Here is a 21,565-nt window from a genome sequence, read left to right on the forward strand (position 1 = left end):
CTAACGGTCGGCTGGTTCATGATCATTATATGATGATATTGGAAAAACCCACTTGGAAAGTGACCTTCTTGAATTACGAGCACTTCTCTGGTGGCTGAGATTTTCTCTGCCAGAGGCGCTGCTCAATGATTCTGCGAAGGCCTCGATGCGTCGTATTGCGACCTTCAATATTTCTTGGGACATGTTTGCAAAGCATACCCTGAACCAGCCCGGCTCAGAGCAATGGCAAGAAGACCCGGGAGAGATGTTCAACCCAACTTCAAAAAGAATTCTTTTCCAGAGCTCTTTTTCTGCTTCAAATGTGTCGGACCTTAATAGGTACCTCATGTCCACCCAGCAAAACAATCCGGCATTGCTCTTTGCACACCCAATCCCAGCACTCCGAAGACCGGAAACAAGCATATCCTTTCTCTTTTTGAGTCTCCTTTGATTCTCCTTTATGTATTTGCTAGTGAATTTCTTGTCTGAGAGCATATTGGAGAGTAAAAACTGAGTCTGAGAAGAAACGAGCCCAAAGCTCGACATTTTGGTAGCTGCGGCAACAACTGTTTCATTGTTTGAGTAAATCATTCCCACTCGAAATCCCGGCAAACCAAGATCCTTTGAGAGGCTGTAAACAATGTGAATGCGGCCCAATAAGTCACTCTCGTGATCAACATGTTTCTCCATTACAGCTTCTGTGATACTTATGAAAGACGGAGAGTCAAAGACGGTTCCTGAATAAATTTCATCGCTTATTATATGGACTTCTTTCTTGATAGCAAAATCAATAAGATGGTTAAGCTCGTCCCGGTTCAAGGTCGAGCCCAGAGGGTTCGAAGGATTTGTGACCAACACCCCTTTAACTTTTAAATTGAGTTTTTGGGCACGTTGATAGGCTTCCTCCAAAGCGCACGCAGTAATTCTGAAGTCATTTGAACTCGAGCAATGTATTGGGACAATTTCAACCCCAGTCCGCCACTTGAGATCTCTATCAAACCTGCCCAAAAAAGAAGTGATCAAAACAGAATGAGGCAGGTATGTTTTGAAGCGGCCATTAATAAATATTTTGATATGCAGATAATTGGGAGAAGATATAAAAAGAAGTATATATATTGTTACCCTGGGTAGTATGGAGTAGGAAGAAGGAAAGCTTCACCAGGTTCGGCAAGGCAGAACATTAGAATCTCATTCGCAGAAGTTGAACCCGCCATAAGCACGAGCTTGTTAGGGTCAAACGCTACTTTATACCCTCTTAATTTTGCCATGAACTCCACCAATTCCTGCACAAGTTAGTGTTCAAGTTATTAATAAGCTAGGAACCAATATTAACAGTGCATGCACTTTTATATAAAGTACTAGTACTTTACTCCATATATTCACTTAGATTAGCAAATTAAGATGCGAGACTTATAAAGGGATCATTTACATTCTTGAAAGCTGGGAAGCCATGATAGTCTTGGAAGAGAGCCAGTTCTCTGAATACTGATCTTCCATTTCGTTTCAACCCCAGTGCATCTGTATTGCTTGCAAGCCAAGACTCAAGAAGATCAAACGAAAGCTGCAGCAAGAAAATTTCAGTTGGTGGAAATGAGGGATGGATGATAATTCAAAGTACAAGAGAAGCTAGGTTCCTTCCTTATAGACCCAATGAGATTATGTGGAAGACTAGGCATGGTTATGCATGCATGTGATGTCAGAATAATTAATTAAATGGACATAGAATTGGCTGAGTTTTGCTCACCTGATTTTCTGCGAGTCCCATTTGAATGATTCCGTTAGGATTTTGAACTTCATGATAAGGATTCTTCTCATATTCCTGCCACCCTAGGAAGTAGGAAGAGTCTTGTTCATGTGAATCACAACTAGCTTTCCTAGACAACATTTTCATGCTGGCTGCTACTCTATATATATCTACTATAACCGGGTATACAAAACTTGAGAGAGAGAGAGAGAGAGAGAGAGAGAGAGAGAGAGAGAGAGAGAGAGAGAGAGAGAGAGAGAGAATTTTGGTTGGGAGGCTTAGCACGTCTAACATATTAGAGGGCTGCATTTATATAGTGAAAAAATGACCCTAAATCCGACATGATCATTGTGTTGACTTACTTGCTAAAACAGTGTGAATAGATTTGGAAAAACTCTGCACAGCAAATACCGAGAGAGTTGTATGCTATATATATAAAAGTATGAGTTATATACAAGATATGAATTGCTGAACAAATATGGAAAGAATTCTTAATACAAGGCTGTAACAGATTCCTATAATCAAGGGAGAAGATGCATAGGGTTGACATGATCCGATCCTTATGCATGGGGAGAATGATCATGTAGTGATGCTATCCCTTTGAATCAGCTGTATCTGGCATGATTGCAGGATGATCTTTTGAGGATTCCTTAATACGCCCTTGCAAAATCAGCGGGGAGGGAATGACGTTGAGTTTGTCCCTTAGAAAATCAAAACGTGTAGCGACCAGTGGCTTTGTGAGTCCGTCAGCAAGCTGGTCTTATAAACCGAACTTCCAAGGACTTGTGATGCACCTTTTCCCGAACAAAGTGATAATCTAGTTCAACATGCTTTGTGCGTGCATGGAAAACTGGATTGGCCGTGAGGTAAGTAGCTCCGATATTATCGCACCACACAATGGGACATTGTTTGAGAAAGATGCCGAGTTCTTTCAGAAGGGATTGAAGCCAAAGAGACTCGGCAGTAGCATGAGGAACCACCCTATACTCAGCCTCTGTGCTTGATCGTGCAATGGTGGGTTGCTTTTTAGAGCTCCACGAGATTAGATTTTTACCAAAATAGATACAAAAACCAGAGGTAGATTGCCTATCATCTGGGCATCCTACCCCATCAGCGTCCGAAAAGATTGACAATTGAGTGGATGAACTGGGTTGAATGAGCAGGCCGAAGTCAACAGAGAACTTCAAATATCTTAGTATGCGTTTCACTGCCGACCAATGATCCTCAATTGGTTTGTGCATAAATTGGCAAACTTTGTTTACTGCAAAAGCAATGTCAAGGCGAGTCAAGGATAGGTATTGGAGGGCTCCAACAACGTTGCGATACAAAGAATGATCAGCACAAGTATTTCCAGCAAAAAGTGAGAGTTGGTGAGAGGACGACATGGGAGAAGACACAGGTTTGGCTTCAGCCATATTTGTTCTTTGAAATAAGTCCAGAGTGTATTGTCATTGAGTCAAGAAGATTCCTTGTGGAATATGGTGAGCTTCTATCCCCAAAAAATAGCTTAAATCTCCCAAATCTTTCACAGCAAATTCCAGACTAAGATCAGTAATGAGTTGGGAGATAGCAGTAGCACTGGAGCCAGTAATTAAGATGTCATCCAAGTAAATCAGGACAAAGATAGTGGTCGAACCAGAGCTATAGATGAATAGAGAAGTGTCCGAGGTTGAGTTTTTGAAGTCGAGAGAGAGCAAATATTCATTGAGGCGGGAATACCACGCTCGAGGAGCCTGTTTCAGGCCATACAGTGCTTTGTGCAGCTTACACACATGAGAAGGGAAGTTAGGATCGACATACCCAACAGGTTGAGCTAAATGGACTTCTTCAGACAGTATACCATGAAGAAATGCATTGTGGATATCTATTTGACAGATTTTCTATTGTCTGGACACGGCAATACTCAAGATCAATCGAATTGTTGTAGGCTTGACTACTGGACTGAAGGTTTCATAGAAGTCCACTCTTCTTGTTGATGATATCCTTTGGCAACCTAGCGGGCTTTTTGCCTATCAAGTGTGCCATCTAATTTCTTTTTGGACTTGAAAATCCACCTCGAGCCAACCACATTCATCCCCTGTTTAAAATGAACCAAAGACCAGGTCCCATTTTTCATGAAGGCTGTAAATTCGTCATCCATGGCAGAGTGCCACTCTGCATGTTTGCTTGCCTCGAAATAACATGTGGGGGCATCAAGTACAGTAGGGAACATAAGCAGAGCTTTGGGCAAGGGGTACCTGACATAGTTTTTGGTACCGTACCGTACCGGCTGATACGGCCGGTACAGGTATGGTACCTGTTTCGTACCGGCTGCAATACTGGTCATACCGGCCTGTATTTCATCCCGTACTAGCATGTGTACCGGCCGGTATTTCGGCCATTATCTTCTTCTTTTTTTCATTTTTTTAAAATATAATCTTATTTTTTGACCCCCAATTCATATTAGACTATTTATAATTTATATATACATATGTATTCATGTATAATTTATTTATATATAGACTATTATTTTGAAATATAATTTATATATATTTATATATATAATTTATTTATATATCGACTATTCTAAAATGGTACACGAAACGATGCCGATATCGAAATATTTCATTATAGTGCCTTGACCGGTATGACAGCCGGTACGGTATTCAAAACATTGGTACCTGATGGTGCCGTCAGTATGAAGCTTCAGTTTGGTGATGTAATTTTTTGATCGAGTCACTATTTAGTGAGGATGTTGCACATGGTCAGGAGCAGTAGCAGCGGCAAGTCCAGGAGAGGTTTGAGTGGGCTCGGGAGTTATGTGGATCATGGGAGTAAGTGCAGCTGGTGATGAAACACGTGAATATTCATTAGCATTTGAGTACTCAGAAGGAAGGAGGACATGTGGTGAGTGTATGAGGGATTCATTGTCAAGGTTGTTAGAGTTTTGGTGCCTATTAGGTGGAGGAGATGACACGGTAGGAAGCTAAGAATTTTCAGTGGGCTGTAAAAGGAGTGGCAGTGAAGAGGTTTCAGGAGTGAAAGTGGGATTTGGTGTAGGTTGATGAAAAGGAAAAGAGTTTTCATCAAATATCACTTGTCGGGACAAAAAAAGTTTTCCAGTAGATGGATCAAAGCATTTATACCCGCAATGCATGTTGCTAATGCCCAAAAAGACACAAGTTTTGGACCGAAAATCAAGTTTATGAGAATTAAATGGTCGTAAGAATGGAAAGCATGCACAACCAAATATTTTGAGAAGGGAAAAATTAGGGGACTGTTTGAAAAGTTTTTCAAATGGAGATACACCAAGAGGAGCAGTGGGCAAACAGTTGATCAAGTATGTTGCCATAAGAAAGGCATCATCCCAAAATTGATAAGGAACAAAGCTGTGAGAGAGTAAAGAGAAACCCATTTTGACAACCTGTCGATGTTTTCTTTCGACCGACCCATTTTGTTGGGAGGTATGAGGACAAGTGACACAATGTTGGATTCCAATGTCAGAAAAGAATTTATGAAGGGAGCGATATTCGCCACCCCAATCTGTTTGAACTGATTTGATTTTGCAATTGAACTGACGTTCAACAAGTTTTTGAAATGAGCAAAAAACTTTGTAAACATCAGATTTGGCAGGGATTGGATAGAGCCAAGTGTATTTGCTAAAATGTCGACAAAAGCAACATAATATTTATTTACATTCTAAGACAATTTTGGAGAAGGTCCCCAAACATTCGAGAAAATCAGAGCAAGAGGACTATCAGATTTAGAATGAGAATCTAAAAACGGTAAACAATGGCTTTTTCCTTGTTGACATGCAGTGCATAGTCCAGGAATTTTATTGGAAGTACAAGGTAAAGAAAACTTTGAGACAATGTGTTGAACTGTACGATAGGAGGGATGTCCCAACCGGTTGTGCCAAACTTCAAGGAGAACACGTTGAGTAAGAAAGGATTGTGGTGCTTTGAAGGTAGTTGGAAATGTGTAAAGCCCGTACTTAGACTTGCCGCTCAGCAGCACCTTCCTTGACGTTTCGTCCTTCACCAAAAAGAAAGAGGGATGAAATTCAATATAAACCTTGTTTTCTTTAGTAAATTGACTTACTGAAATAAGGTTCTTTTGAATTGTAGGAACATGAAGTAAATGAGATAAAGTGAAATTTTTAACAAGAGTAGGGAGAGCAGAAGTTCCAATATTTTGGATGGTCAAACCTGTCCCGTCACCAACTTAAATTTGATCACTACCATTATATGGTTCAACATGAATGTTCAAATTTTGTAGATCATGAGTCAAGTGATTTGTTGATCCTGTATCGGGATACCAAAAGGGATCTTGAGTTGGTTGTTGGGACGTCAAATATGCTGCCATGTTTGGAGGATTCCCTTGATACACTTGATCAAAGCGATGGTAACATTGAATTGCTGTATGACCAGTCTTCCCACATACTTGACAAGAGGGGCGTGAGTTGGAAGAAGAAGGACCTCCTCTCCCATAGTATCCTCTGCCACGACCACGAGAGGTGTTGTACTGATAAGTATTTTGTCGAGGGGAGTGCTGAAAATTGCTTTTCCATCCACGACCTCGAGAGCCATCATGTTTTGTGGCTATATGGACAGAGCCCACAGTGGCTTCTAGAGCTGAGTTATTTTGTTCAATTTTTAACTCAAACTTGAGGAGATGACTAGGCCTGAACAACCGACCCGACCCGACCCGAACAAGCAAGATTCCGACCCGACCCGAACATAGAAGATGCCAAAGCAGCCAGTTCCGAACCGACCAAATTAACCGATTAGCCAATCCGATTTTTTTCGAAAATTAACTGATTAACCGATTACCCGGTTTTTTTTTTTCTTCTCTCTCTCTCTCTCTCTCTCTCTCTCTCTCTCTTCTAAGGATTACCCACATGTTGTTCTTTGTCAATGCATTAAATCAATGCATCTTTATCATTTTTTATTGATGTTATAGACTCTAACAAGTAACATGGTTTATTTTTGTGTTAAACTTGCTCTTTTAAGGCTTTTGTTTTGGTCCTTGGGTTTTATTTTATCAACGATATGTGTGTTTATTTGTCAATATCGAAAAACATATTTTAAAATAGTACAAGATATACTTGAAGGCCTTTTTTATTTTTTGGAAATATGCATCCTATTATCATTTCATTCATAGTTCAATAATATTGGAATACTTTGAAGGCTTCATTGAAATAAATATAGCAGTTTTATCAACTATAGAAAAATAAAAAAAAAAATGATGCACTATAACCCAATAAACTAAAAATAGCTCATAAAGCTGAAATACATTGTTCTAGTTAACAATTAGTCTTAGAATGCAAGAGAAAACAAAATCTTGCATTATGCCTAACTTCCAAACAAAAATTTCCAGTTTTTTCTCCTTAACATCATTCTATGCCTACTTTTGTTGCAAACTTCCAAGTGTGATGACCTCGTAACACCATTTGGTAAGCTTATCTCATCATAAACCTACATGGGCAATTCAGAATGGCATAAATGAGTCAATGATCAATAGTCAATATATATGGAAAACGATCAAATAAGGAATTTCAATAATCACCATGAGTTCAAGTTCAAAAAATTCAAGTAATCTTCAATCGGCCTCATTCAAAATATTCATCAAAGTCATCTCTACATGGAAAAAAAAAATTATATTAAAAATATAATTAATTGAAATGATTATATGAAAATATTATTCAAATATGAATCTTACCAGTTTCTAACTTGTAGCTTTCCGCGTCTTCCATTACATCTTGGGAGTCATAATTAACGGAGGGAGCCATCAACCAATTTTGTGTGCAAATAAGAGCTTCAATTGTTGCAGGGGCCAATGAGCTACGGAATGAATCTAAGACACGACCTCCAACGCTAAATGCCGACTCGGAAGCAACAGTAGTTATGGGAATAGCTAATACATCTCGAGCTATATTGGCAAGGATCGGAAAATTGATTGAATTCATCTTCCACCATGTTAAAATATCAAAGTTTGACGTCAATCCTTCAAGGCTCCCTATAAAATATCGATCCAACTCTGATTTGGACTCTACGACACCCTTTGATGCTTGATAGTGCCGATACATACTGTAAATATCTGCATCATCATAAGACGTTGTGTTGCTTTGAGTTTCATCAACACTTGAACTTACATTAGATTTTGAATAGTGTTTATAAATCTTCTCAATCATCCTCCTTAACCTTGTAACAAGCTCAAAAGCTCGCTCATGGCCAAGAAAACCTGTAAACCAAAACTCCAAAACTTCCAACTTGGCGCGCGGATCAAGAATAGCCGCAATAAATAAGATTTTGTTTACTTTCTCAAAATTTCCCCAATACTTATCATATTTCATAAGCATCCTCTCTGACATAGTTTTCAACATATCATCATCACCCACAGAAAATTTGATCAAATAGTTATAGATTGAAACTATTTCTCTCATAAACAAATGTGAAGTTGCATAAGTTGAGCCTGAAATTTGCAAGGTGACGTCGTAAAAAATCTTCAAAAATTGTACAAAAACCTTGACGATTTTCCAATCATCTAAAGTTGGTGGTCCTTCTCCAACCTCACGTAAATGCTGGCCAAACTGATTGTCTTCATCCTGCATCACCTCAAAAGCGGCATAATACTTGAGAGCCGCACTCAACATCAGATAGGTTGAGTTCCATCTAGTTGGAACATCAAGAGAAAGAAGCGCACCACCCAAGATATTTTGTCTCTCCGCGCATGACTTGAAATTATCAAGTCTTGTAGGAGAAGACTTCACATATTTCACAGCATTTCGAATTTTCACAATTGATCCATCAATTTCTTTCAAGCCATCATGGACAATAAGATTCAAAATATGTGCACAACATCTAATATGCATAAGGTCATTGTCTAATACCAAACAATCTCTAAGTTTGGTAATCTTCCTCAAATAATCAATATCCGTAGTATTAGAAGATGCATTGTCTACTGTGATTGTAAATATCTTCTTTATGCCCCATCTAAGTATAGATGACTCAATCTCTCTTCCTATTGTTGTCCCTTTATGATTAGGAACTTTCATAAAACCAATAATTCTTTTATGCAAGACCCAATCATCATCAATAAAATGTGATGTTATGCACATATAATTAAGATTTTGCACTGATGTCCACATGTCAGTAGTGATGCAAATCTTATAATCAGATGCCATGAATATGTCCTTTAATTTGTCTTTTTCTAACAAGTACATTTTCATACAATCTCGCATAACAGTAATGCGAGAGGGAATTGGAAATCTAGGCTCAACTGTAGACATAAAGTCTTTAAATCCTTGTTTCTCTACAAATCTAAATGGTAGCTCATCCACAATTATCATCTTAGCTACCGCTAGCCTTATTTTCTGCTCATTATACTTGGTAGGTCCAAAACTAGGACTGCTAGTTGTACCATCCACCCCATCCCTTCTAGGTCCAGTCGTTTTTGATTGAGGGTTAACCTTTCCAATCTCAATAAAGGCTTTACAATTGTCATTATGGTACCTCAAGGATGAAGTACCTTGTTTTTTAGAATGACATAATAAAACCTTACCACAGTAATTGCATGTAGCTTTGTGAATATTGGGGTCTCCTTCCTCAATCCTAGAAAAATGAAGCCATACATCCGATCTACCCCGAGATCTTTTGATAGGAGGGCGAACATTAGAAGGAGTAGTTGTAGGGAGAGAGCTATCCAAATGATCATGAGGAGTAGTTGTAGGTAGAGAGCTATCCAAATGAATTACATCAGGGGTTGATTCAGACCCTGACGAAGGCATAGCAACACTAGATTCCACAACTGCAATTTGAGATAAAGAAAGCATCATTAAATTATTAATCACATTGCATAGCAGCACCCAGTTCTTGTGTGCAAATAAATCACTCCAAAACAATAGAGACGACTTAAATTAAATTAATAATATTAATAATCTCTCCGTATGAAAAAAAATTATTATCCATTTTGGAGAAAGCTAACTATATATATTTTCCATAAAGTAGTTTTCTTATTGGTAGTTAATCATATATTTTCGAATGTTAAAGGCCCAAGAATAGATCCACTAACAATATATTGGGAAGAAAAAGGCAATATAAACAAACAACATGACTTGGGATTCACTAGCAAAATGGGCCCCAGATACATATATTTAACCAAAGAAAGTACCATAATAAGACAACCTATCAATAATGGAATTTGATATGTGCTTCAACTTATATAACTTTAGACACTCTTGATGACATGACCAAACCATTATTTTATTGCCTCAAAGTCAATAAATACAACGTAAAACCAAACAAAACAAAAAAGGGGGGTCATGAGATGCAGTCCTTATTGATGGTCTGTGCCGAGAAGGGAAGTTGGATAAAGCAAAGGATTCATGGTCTTTGCAATGCTGGTTTGGTGGAGCAGGGTTTGAAACTTTTCAATGAAATGTTTTGTCAAGAACCAGAATCTCAACCAGATGTGATCCTGACTTAGTTACATGCAACAATTTTTTGCGAGCTTTAAGGGAAAAGGTACACCCTCCTCAAGATGGGATGGAGTTCTTAGATGAACTTGCTATTCGGTGCTTCCAAAATTGTAGAAGTGATGTTGCAGAAGTTTTTGCCTCCAAAAGCCTCTACCTGGGCTAGAGTTGTTCAAGAGCTTTGCAAACCTAAAAAAATTGGGGCTGCCATTGACAAGTGTTGGAGCAGCCTCTATTGCTAATTTCTTAAGTATGCCTTTCTTTTCTTCTTGTTTTATTTTTCTATTACTGGCTCATCATTCAAACTATTGAATACAATAACTTCTTGATCCAATTGGAATTAAGTTTGGCTAAAAGATCTGGTAATACCTCCATGTAATTGTTGGGAAGCGCTCTAGGAGCCAAAAAGATATTAATATAAAATAATAGGCTTAAGAATTCCCAGTTTCTTCTAGATTTCAGTTTGGTTGTTGTTTTCTTTGGTACGGTCAATTTTTTAAACAAACCAAAAGTAGTAGCTTAAATTCTTCTTGTCATTGTCAGAGAAAACCATCTGGATCCAAGCACAGAGAAAAGGCCACAATATCTCTTTTTATTTTCTACGTTAGTTCCTGTGGCAATCATGCTAGAGTACTTGGGTATTTGTAATGAGAACAGAGTTATCAGTTATATTTTCCGAGCAGTATTTTTGTTCAAAGCATTACAGTACTTAAATATTTCTGGAAGAGCTTTATAGCAGTTCTTCAGTACATTAAAACCAAACAAACGAACTGGGTTTCATAAGGAGTTGCATCTAGTTCAGTAATCTAAGCCCATATTTGCACAAAAGCTCCATCCAAACAAATAACGCAGTAATGTAAAACCAAGGGCTGGGGAAAAGCTTGAGTATTTACCTGCGCAAGAGCCTTGAGAGTGAGAGTCAGCAAGAGCCTTGAGAGTGAGAGTCAGAGAGAGCGAGAACCTTGAGAGTGTGAAATGGAGGTAGAGCCCAGCGGCTGTGGAGTCGGCTGAAGAAGAAACGCACTGGTCCTATTGGGTAAAGCAACAAAATCGGGTATTGGGTAATTACCCGACCCAACTTGATCCGAATAGAAAACGGTTCGGAAGCTCATAATTCCTACCCGTTTCAAAACGGTTCGTGTAATTTCGGTTTGGTATAATCGAGTATTCGGGTCGGGTCGGGTATTTCGGCTTAATTGTTCAGCCCTAGAGATGACCGAAGAGTTCCTCTGCAGACATAGGATCAACTCGAGTGGATATTGACATGATGATGGCATCATAAGTCGAGTCCAGTCCTCCAAGAAGATAAGATTGGAATTCATCTCATTCGAGAGGTTGGCCAACAGCTGCCAGTGTGTCACCATGGGACTTGATTGCCTGGAAGTATTCTGAAATGGACAAACTTCCTTTCTTCATATTGGAGAGGGCACGCCGTGTTTGCTTGATTTATGCATTTGAGTGTGATGAGAACATTTTCTCTAATGCTGACCATACTTCAACAGATGATGAGATGCCCACCATTTGGGCCAAGATGCCTTCAGACAAGAAAGACACAAGAATACTGAGTACAATTTGGTCTTGATCGTACCAATTGAAAAATTGTGGATTGGAAATTTTTGTAGGTGCAGTGGGAGAAGACTCAGTTTCGGGATTTCATATATGTGTGGGAGGACGAGAAGTGGTGCCATCCACAAAGCTGTAAAGTTTTTGTCCTCATAGGTAGGGGACCACCTGAGCTTTCCAAAGCAAGTAATTGTCCTTGGTTAGCTTAATGGTGACCAAATTCTGTATGTTCACGGGTGAGACAATGGTAAAGGTGGTACCAGTTACTGAAGACATTTCTTAGGAATAGAAGAGAGAGAGAGAGAGAGAGAGAGAGAGAGAGGTGTCTTGATACCATAAAACAATGTGAATAGATTTGGAAAAACTCTGCACAGTAAATACTGAGAGAGTTGTGTGCTATATATATAAAAGTATGAGTTATATACAAGTTATGAATTGCTGAACAAATATGGAAAGAATTTTTAATACAAGACTGTAACAGATTTCTATAATCAAGGGAGAGGATGAAGAGGGTTGATATGAACCGATCCCTATGAATGGGGAGAATGATCTTGTAGTGATGCTATCCCTTTGAATCAGTTGTGTTTGGCATGATTGTAGGATGATCTTTTGAGGATTCCTTGATACTTACCGAAGAAAATAAGAACTTGCATTGTTGGAATCTGTGGCACTCTATTCTCAATGGCATTACCTCAAGCAGTGTCTGTGTGCATCTTGTGCACGTGTACTCTTCCCGGAGAAGTCAGTAGGTAGGATATTCCATTTGAGATACCATTATGCATGGAAATGAACTACGGACTTGACCAGCTTCCTGAAATTCGAGCAAAAATTTGAGGAGTTCGAGTGTGTGAGATACGCAAAGTAAACTATATAATATTTGCTATTCATTTTATAATGTTGTACAAGATATTTATAAATATTATAAAATTTACTATATTTTTCGAATAAGAACTTGAAAAAATCATGATTTAATTATAGATTCAATTTCAGTTTAATTCCAACTTGGATTTAGATAAGCAGGTGCCTTTTATCATGTTAAGCTAAAAGATAAGCAAGGTGTTATGATAAGAGTACTCACAATGAATTTTATAAAATTTATTGTTATGTAAAATTTAAAGAAAGTAGTCTAAAGTTACGTTTGGATGTTGAACTGAGTTGAAATGAAAGTTAAAAGTTGAATAAAATATTATTTGTTAATATTATTATTATTTTGGGGTTTAAAAAAGTTAATTATTTATTATATTTTGTGTTAAAATTTGAGAAAGTTATAATGATTTTAAATAAGTTGAGAGTAGTTTAAAAGTACATCCAACGGATGATGCATTTCATTTCTATTTTCCATTTCTATACAGTGTTGTCGCCAGACGTAGAAGAGATTGTGCACAAATGTAAACATTTTTTTTATTTGTTTTCTATCTCTTCTTGTACTTTTTCTCTCAAATTAATTTCTCTCGATCCTTGTACTTTTTCTCTCATAAAATATTAAAAGTTATAATATTAAAATGATATGAAAAATAAATAAATAAGTTGATATATGATATATTGTAAAAATTAATATGTAAAATAAAAAAAAATGAGATTTGACTATGTATTTTAAAGGATATGATGAAAAAATCTATTGGAACTGCTCTTATGTATCCAATTTAGGGGTAGAACCAAAAATCTTAATAGGAAAAAAAAATAAAAATACAAATTGAGGGACAGGTTATTTATACGTATATAGTTTTTCTTATATAAAAAAGAACCAAAAAAGTTAGTTTTTTATGAACTATTATTATAATATTTTGTAGGGCTTAAGTGTACTTTCCTCCGCGAAGACACGTCTTATTTCTAATGTGTCCAATTTTCACTATATATATATATATATATATGTATATATAGTAATAATATCCATCATTTTAATTTTTATTATTTTTTCATCATCTCATAATGTAGCATTAAATAATAGATTTATAAATAAAATATAATAAATATTCTCTAATTATATAATGTCATATCATATAATGTTAAAAAAATAATGATAAAAAATAAGATAATGAATAGATATTTGCAGTGTAAAAATTAGTAAAATATTCCCATGTGATCAAAAGAGATCGGAACGGCAAATGGGATCGATGAATTGCGTGTATAATCAACAAACAATTAAGTTTTATGATTTAATTTTTAAACCGTTTGATTGATTAATGCAAAATAAATCATTAGACATGGGATATTATTATATATATAACTCTATCGATTAAGAGTACTTTACAGATAAAGTAGACAAAGTGCTTCCTATTTAAGGATTCATGCTTTCTTGAAAAGCTTTTTAACTTGTACTAGATCTTGGCATTTATATATCTTTGTTGTGTTGGTTATTGTATATCATAGTTGCTGCTTAATTCTTCTCCTACTGGTTTTCTTTTTACATGCATTTATTATTTTTGTACAAGATGTAATTGTAATGTGGTGGTGATCAGTACTGGTGGGGAGCACATGTCAATTGTGTCGCTCTCCATCTTAGATTGTATTTATACTGCAATGTTTTATATTCTATTTCAGTGATCCTTCTAGTTTAAGTATTAGAGCAAAATATTTTAATACTGATGCGTTCCAATATATCATTTTAAGATGAATTATATCTATAGAAATATATATATTAACTGATAACTAATATAATACATATGTATATACTAGTAGTTGGGCAATGTCCAATAGACGTTCGGCCAGTATATATAAATATTATTTTTAAGAATTAATATTTTTATTAAGAAAAAAATTTTAATTAATAATGTAATATTTTTAGAAAAAATATATATATAATTTTTAACATCAAATAGAAAGACAGACTTAAATTGGTTTTAAAACATTTAAAATTAAAATCTTATTATTTACTACTGCATGCACTCTTGGGTACAGCTAGAAACAACAAATATGTGAAAAAAAAAAAAAAGAACCTTGAACGAAAACTGTGAAGTGCAGGAGACAAACAGTTAACAGTAAAGTAACGTGCAGAGCATGTTTTCTTAGTTTAATAAATTGATTATTTTTAAAAAGTGATATAATTTTTATAAAGAAATAAAATACTAAGGTTTTTATAAGATAATGTAGTTGGTAAATAGATTTAAACTTAATTATTTTACATTTCTCTTTATTTATATAAGAAATGAATAAAAACTTTAAATCATATATATAAATTTATATATAATTTACACAGAATATATATTTATATAATTTATATATATATATATATATATATATCTAATATACCTCCTAATAAATGATCATCAATGCATGAGTTCTAGGATCAAGCATGAACTTTGATAATTATGAATTTATTCATAAATGATTGAGGAGATAAATTAAAAATAATAAGAACTTTTAAAAAAAAAAAGAGAGTCGCTTTAATTTATTGATGCAACTAATGGCGTTAATTTTAACGGTAAAATAACAAAAATCGTTAAACCAACAAAATTATATTAGATAGTCACTTTATATATATAAAGATGTGTGTGTGTGTAAGTGTGCTATGATGTAGATATGTGTGTGTCATGAAAGAATTGACTATTTATAAAAATGAATATTTTAAAAAATGCAGAGATATTAATCCCAAAATATAATATTAAGAAAACACAAATTTGAGTTGAGAGAAAAAGAAAACAAAGAAAAAAATAAAACAACAAATAAATTATTAAAAATAATGATATTTAAAAAGAGAGAAATGAGTGGACATATTTAAAGTTATAACAACAAATTAAAATTTATAAATACCTTTTAGATTTTAAAATTAATTAAATGTCATTTAGATTTAAAATTTATAAAAATGTCATTCAAACTCAAGAAAATTACAAAATTGTCATTTATAAGAGTCTGTTTAGGAACACAATTATTCTTAGATATTGTCATATTACTTCACTATTATTTATAAAATAGTTTATTACTATTCACATTGTTGAACTCAAGGTTTCAAGTTTCATGTGATTATAAATCTACACATGGATTTTGATGATAACAAATGAATTCAAAGAATAAAGGAGTTTCAAGCTCAAGTTGTTCACACAATGGAATCAAGCACATCAAATAACCAAGCATGAGCAAGAAGGAAACAAGTTCACATTAAAATTATAGAGTAATGTTGTAAATCTCTTAAAATTCAAAATTAGGATTAATGCTCAAAATTAATATTTTATCATAAAGCATTAAAATACATTTTCCACACGTGCATGAATATTTTTGAAAATTAAATTTGAAAATTTTGAAAGATGATTGATTGTCATCTTTTGCATGTACATGCCTTGATTAAAGGGTTAAACTTTGAAAATATTAAAGATGATTGATTGTCATCTTTCACATGTGCATGTTTTATTTGAATATTTTCAAAAGTAATTGATGTTTTTTTAGACTTATACAAAAAGTAAAATATTATGTTTGAATTTTTTGAAAATAAAAGTGTGCTCCTTTTGTCATATGCAAAAAGTAAAATATTAGGTTTGAATTTTTTGAAAAGGAAATTGTGCTCATTTTGTCATATGCCAAAAGTAAAAGATTAGGTTTGATTTTTTTGAAAAAGTGAATGATGTTGTCTTTGACAATTGAAAAAGAAGAACCTTTTATTTGAATTTTTTGAAAAAATGAATGATGTTGTCTTTGGCATGTGAATCTTTTTAAATTTGAATATGAAGTCTCATATGCCTATAAATAGATCATTTGAGAGCTTCACATTCACAACACCAAAAGCATACAACATTCATTCAAAGCTTTCATTCTCTCTTCTCTAAGCATTGAGCCTTAATCCTTGTTCATTTTGAGAGATATAGTTTGCGCTGTATTGTTCTTATTTCACTCATTGAGGAGTGTTTTCTGATAACCTACCCACTATCAACTCTTGTATCAGAAAAATGGTGTGTATAACCCTTGTGTGTGTAGAAAGTATTCTACACGGGGAATAGTTGAATCACCACGTGTAAGGTGATTGCAAGTGTAGAGGGTGTTCTACACGGATCCTTTGTAGCGGTGTTGTTCAAAGGTGTAATAGGTTTCTATCTCCACCTGAAGGAGGTTGAATAGTGAATTTGGGAATCCTCAAGGGGTAGCTTGAGGCGAGGATGTAGGCAGTGGGGCCGAACCTCGTTAACATACTGAGTTTGCTTCTCTCTTACCCTTACTCTTTATATTTATTGTTATTTCATATTTTGTTTATATTTTATATTATATATTTGATTTATAATTGTTATTTTTTTAATACAACTCAATTCACCCCCCCTCTTGTGTTAGTCATCTGGGCAACACACATATAATGATTTGAGATATTCTTAGCATCCAAACTATTTCACTTCTATTCATTAAAATAGTCTGAAACGAAATTAGACCTGATATGGCTAAAATTTGACTTGAATGGTCAAAACGGGCTAGGATTAGGAATGAAACAGAATGAGTATGTATAATATAAGTATCGGAGACTGCACCGGAATAAAATATTCCAGCCAAAATGACCGGAATGCAATGGAATTGAAAACTATGCTCTATACCATATTTTGTAACAATTAAATGATTATTAGTGAGTATTAAAAATTATAAATTAAGTAACTTATATCGTTATAAAGAGTATAAACTCTCTCTCAATTAATGTTGATCTCATTCACCATCTCTCTACACTTATTCGGAGTATTACATTGCATTACCTGCTCCACTTGTTAATTATTTTCCAACAAGAACATAGGGTCATCTTCATCATTCCATGTTAGAAAATTACGACATTACAAAAAAATCCGTTAGTTCTCCTTAAAAATCTGTATTATTATATATATATATATACATAATTGAGAAGTCAAATTGCTGATTATTGACGACTGAATTATAGACTAAACGTCTAAATAAGCAAAATGATTGAAATATATATACCATGCACCCAATCGACATAACACAAAATGATTTTCATCTTTCCTAGAATCTAAAACAAATCGATAATATAATGGTTGATATTTAATTATTGTAAATATCATCGTAAATTTAAAGTTTTTTTTATATATAATTTTTTAACATATTTAAATATTTAAAAAAAAATTATAATATTATTAAAAAATTAATAATAATAAAAAAATCAAAACTATAGAAACCAGTGGTAAAATTTATCGTAAGAGTAGCATTTTCCTTTATTTAATTACACATACCGGCGGCCAATCATTTCACTGATCTATTGCAACGTACGGCTGCCTACATGTTACGTGGGTTAATAAATATGCATGGGAGATGGGATATAAAATTTGCATAAATTAAGGAAAACTAGCAAACATGCACATTAATTTGGAATGTACAACGCCGGCCATATGTCACATTAAATATTTTAAAAGAAAATATCTAGTTACAAGTATAATTATGCATTAATATATATACTAATCTATTATGATTGGATAAAAAATAGATTTTATTGAAAATAATACTAATTTAAAATTTAAGTATAAATGAATCAGTATTAGTACGCGACTTTGTTTATATGTAGCAAAACTCATTTTAAAATGCATCTTTAATAGTATGCCTCTCTAGTCAAATGGAGAGAGAGAGAGAGAGAGAGAGAGAGTAAAACACAACATTTTAACTGATGGGAGCAGAAAAATTTCTCTAGGGAAATGAAGTAAAAAAATAAGAAAAAGAATAACAACTTGTGTATTGTGATAGCTCTAATCCTCACTCATGAGCTTGGGCCAAAATAAAAAAATAAGGCAATGGCTTTCTTCCTAGGAGTAGAAGATGTAGTTTCTTGCCCAAGCTCATGAGGAACCTGATTTCTGTAGGACAACTTGATGCTGATGGGCATTCGGTACTATTTACCGGTGGCACGTGGAAGATAACAAAAGGAGCTATGGTAGTAGCTCGAGGCACAAAAACAGGTACTCTATATATGACTTCAAGCATTAGAGATACTGTTGCAATTGCTGACGCAAATGCCAACCTATGACATCAAAGGCTTGGTCACATGAGTAAGAAATGAATGAAAGTACTATTATCCAAGGGGAAGTTACCAAAGTTGGAATCAACTGATTTCGACATGTGTGAAGGTTGCATTTTTGGGAAGTAGAAAAAAGTTAGTTTCCTAAAAAATTGTAGAACTCCAAAATCTACAAAGTTGGAGTTGGTGCACACAGATTTGTGGGGGCCATCCCCAGTTGCTTCTCTTGGAGGATCGCGGTACTATGTTTCATTTATTGATGACTCAAGCAGGAAAGTATGGGTTTATTTTTTGAAAAATAAATCTGACACATTTGATACTTTCAAGAAGTGGAGAGCCATGGTTGAAAATGAAACAGGCTTGAAGTTAAAATGTCTGAGGTCAGACAATGGAGGAGAGTACATCGACGGAGGGTTCAAAGAATTCTGTGCTGCAAATGGGATTAGATTTCAGAAGACTATTCCCGGGACACCGCAGCAGAATGGCGTAGCTAAACGCATGAACAAAACTCTCAACGAACGTGCCAGAAGCATGAGGCTGAATTCAAGATTGCCTGAATGTTTTTGGGCTGATGCAGTTAACACTGCAGCCTATTTGATTAATCGGGGACCTTCAGTTCCCTTAAAGTTCAATCTACCAGAGGAAGTCTGGAGCGGAAAGAAGGTAAATCTTTCCCATTTGAAAGTTTTTGGTTGTTTATCATATGTTCACATAGATTCTACTGATCGTAACAAGGTAGAAGCCAAATCTAGAAAATGTTTTTTCATCAATTATGGTAATGAAGAATTTGGCTATCGATTTTGGGGTGATAAAAATCGTAAAATCATCAGAAATAGAAATGTGATATTTAATGAGTAGATTCTGTACAAAGCTAAGTCACAAGCTGAACCTGAGGAACAGCCAAAGAAACCTGAGATTGTTGATTTTGATGTTACTCGAGTCAACACTGATCAGAACGAGGATCAAGAAAATGATAATACACAGATCGAACAACGTACACCACTCACTGTTATTCGAAGATCTTCAAGGACAATCAGGCCACCACAGCGGTTCTCACCATCTCTACACTACATCTTGCTAACAGATAGTGGTGAACTGGAAATTTATGATGAAGCTCTACAAATAGAAGATTCGATCAAGTGGAAGAAAGCCATGCAAGATGAGATGGAGTCACTGATGTCAAATCAGACATGGGAGCTAACTAAGCTTCCAAAAGGCAGGAAGGCTTTGCACAATAAATGGGTGTACAGAATTAAGGAAGAACACAATGGTAGCAAGCGCTACAAAGCCAGAATGGTCGTGAAGGGATTCCAACAAAAGGAAGGTGTCGACTACACAGACATTTTCTCCCCAGTTGTAAAATTGACTACGATCAGACTAGTGTTAGCAATTGTGGCTGCAGAGAATCTACATCTTGAGCAGTTAGATGTGAAGACTGCATTCCTTCATGGTGATTTGGAGGAAGACATCTATATGCACCAGCCACAAGGATTCTCAGTGAAGGGAAAAGAGAATCTAGTTTGCAAACTAAAGAAGAGCTTGTATGGCCTAAAACAAGCTCCACGACAATGGTACCAGAAGTTTGACAACTTCATGTGCAGTAATGGATTTACAAGACTGCAGGCTGACCATTGTTGCTATATGAAGAACTTTGACAAGTCTTATATTATCCTACTGTTGTATGTGGATGATATGCTCGTTGCAGGGTCAAGCATCGAGGAAATCAATGAACTGAAGAAGCAGTTTTCAAAGCAGTTTGAGATAAAAGATTTGGGTGCTGCAAAACAAATCCTTGGTATGAGAATTATTAAAGACAGGACTAATGATTCCCTTAAGCTCTCGCAGGAGGAGTATGTAAAGAAGGTGCTCAGAAGGTTTAACATGGACAAGGCGAAACCAGTGAGCACACCCTTAGCTAGTCACTTTCGACTAACTAAGGATCAGTCGCCAAAGATGGAGGAAGGGCAAGAATGCATGAACAGAATACCCTATGCATCTGCTATTAGTAGTCTTATGTACGCCATGGTTTGTACAAGGCCAGATATTGCACAAGCAGTGGGAGCTATAAGTAGGTACATGAGTAATCCAAGAAAGCAGCATTAGGAAGCAGTCAAGTGGATTTTAAGATATCTACAAGGCTCTTCAGATACGTCACTATGCTTTACAAAAGCAGGTTTAAAACTACGGGGATATGTAGATGCTGATTTAGCAGGTGACATTGACAGCAGAAAAAGTACTACTGGATTTGTGTATACGCTGGGTGATACAGCTGTATCGTGGGCTTCTAAGTTACAGAAAATTGTTGCTCTCTCAACTACAGAAGTGGAATACGTTGCTATAACTGAAGCAGGGAAGGAAATGGTTTGGTTGCAGTCATTCTTGGAGGAATTGGGAAAGAAGAATGAAAAAGGTATTCTGCATAGTGATAGTCAGAGTGCTATTTTTCTTGCAAAGAATCCAGCCTTTCATTCCAGAACAAAACACATACAGTTGCGATACCATTTTATCCGATCTCTTCTCGATAGTGGACAACTGATACTTGCGAAGATTCCTTGAGCAGAGAACCCAGCAGACATGTTTACAAAATTAGTTACTGCTGACAAACTGAAACTGTGTATAGCTTCAGTTGGCCTCCGTACTTAAAGGCATGACTTGAAGTTGCTGTGATAGTTGCTATGAAGATATGTAGACTCATTTGTCTCCAAGTGGGAGATTGTTGCGGATGGAGACAAAAAGAAAATAAAAAGAGAAAATGGTGAGTCATGCACCGTTTGTTCCTTTGTCATATTAGGCACCGAATGCACCGAAAAATATTGTAGGCTGTTCTCTCCTATAAATAGGAGAGAGCTCAGTTGAGGTGAGTGTGCAGCAGAGTAGTGTAGAGAGAAAACAGAGAGTG

General features: G+C 35.5%; 1 protein-coding gene across 1 annotated transcript; it reads right to left on the reverse strand.

Annotated features, from left to right (window-relative positions):
* On the reverse strand, positions 1–1,965 carry LOC122317042 (1-aminocyclopropane-1-carboxylate synthase 3-like). Its single transcript, XM_043133932.1, has 4 exons — positions 1,724–1,965; positions 1,409–1,540; positions 1,102–1,262; positions 1–979 (listed from the first exon to the last, which is right to left on the reverse strand). Exons 1-4 carry the CDS (start codon positions 1,868–1,870, stop codon positions 1–3), a joined length of 1,419 nt encoding a protein of 472 aa, XP_042989866.1. The 5' UTR covers positions 1,871–1,965.
* Between the last annotated feature and the right edge of the window lie 19,600 nt (positions 1,966–21,565).

The sequence above is a fragment of the Carya illinoinensis genome, chromosome 7 (genome assembly GCF_018687715.1).
Source record: "Carya illinoinensis cultivar Pawnee chromosome 7, C.illinoinensisPawnee_v1, whole genome shotgun sequence".
Taxonomy (NCBI): Eukaryota; Viridiplantae; Streptophyta; class Magnoliopsida; order Fagales; family Juglandaceae; genus Carya; species Carya illinoinensis.

Coding starts and splice junctions, on each gene's coding strand:
- LOC122317042 (XM_043133932.1), bottom strand. CDS start 1,870: ATGAAAATGTTGTCTAGGAAAGCTAGTTGTGATTCACATGAACAAGAC. Junction 1,541..1,723: donor TGGGACTCGCAGAAAATCAG/GTGAGCAAAACT, acceptor TTCTTGCTGCAG/CTTTCGTTTGATCTTCTTGA. Junction 980..1,101: donor CCTACTCCATACTACCCAGG/GTAACAATATAT, acceptor TTTTTTGGGCAG/GTTTGATAGAGATCTCAAGT.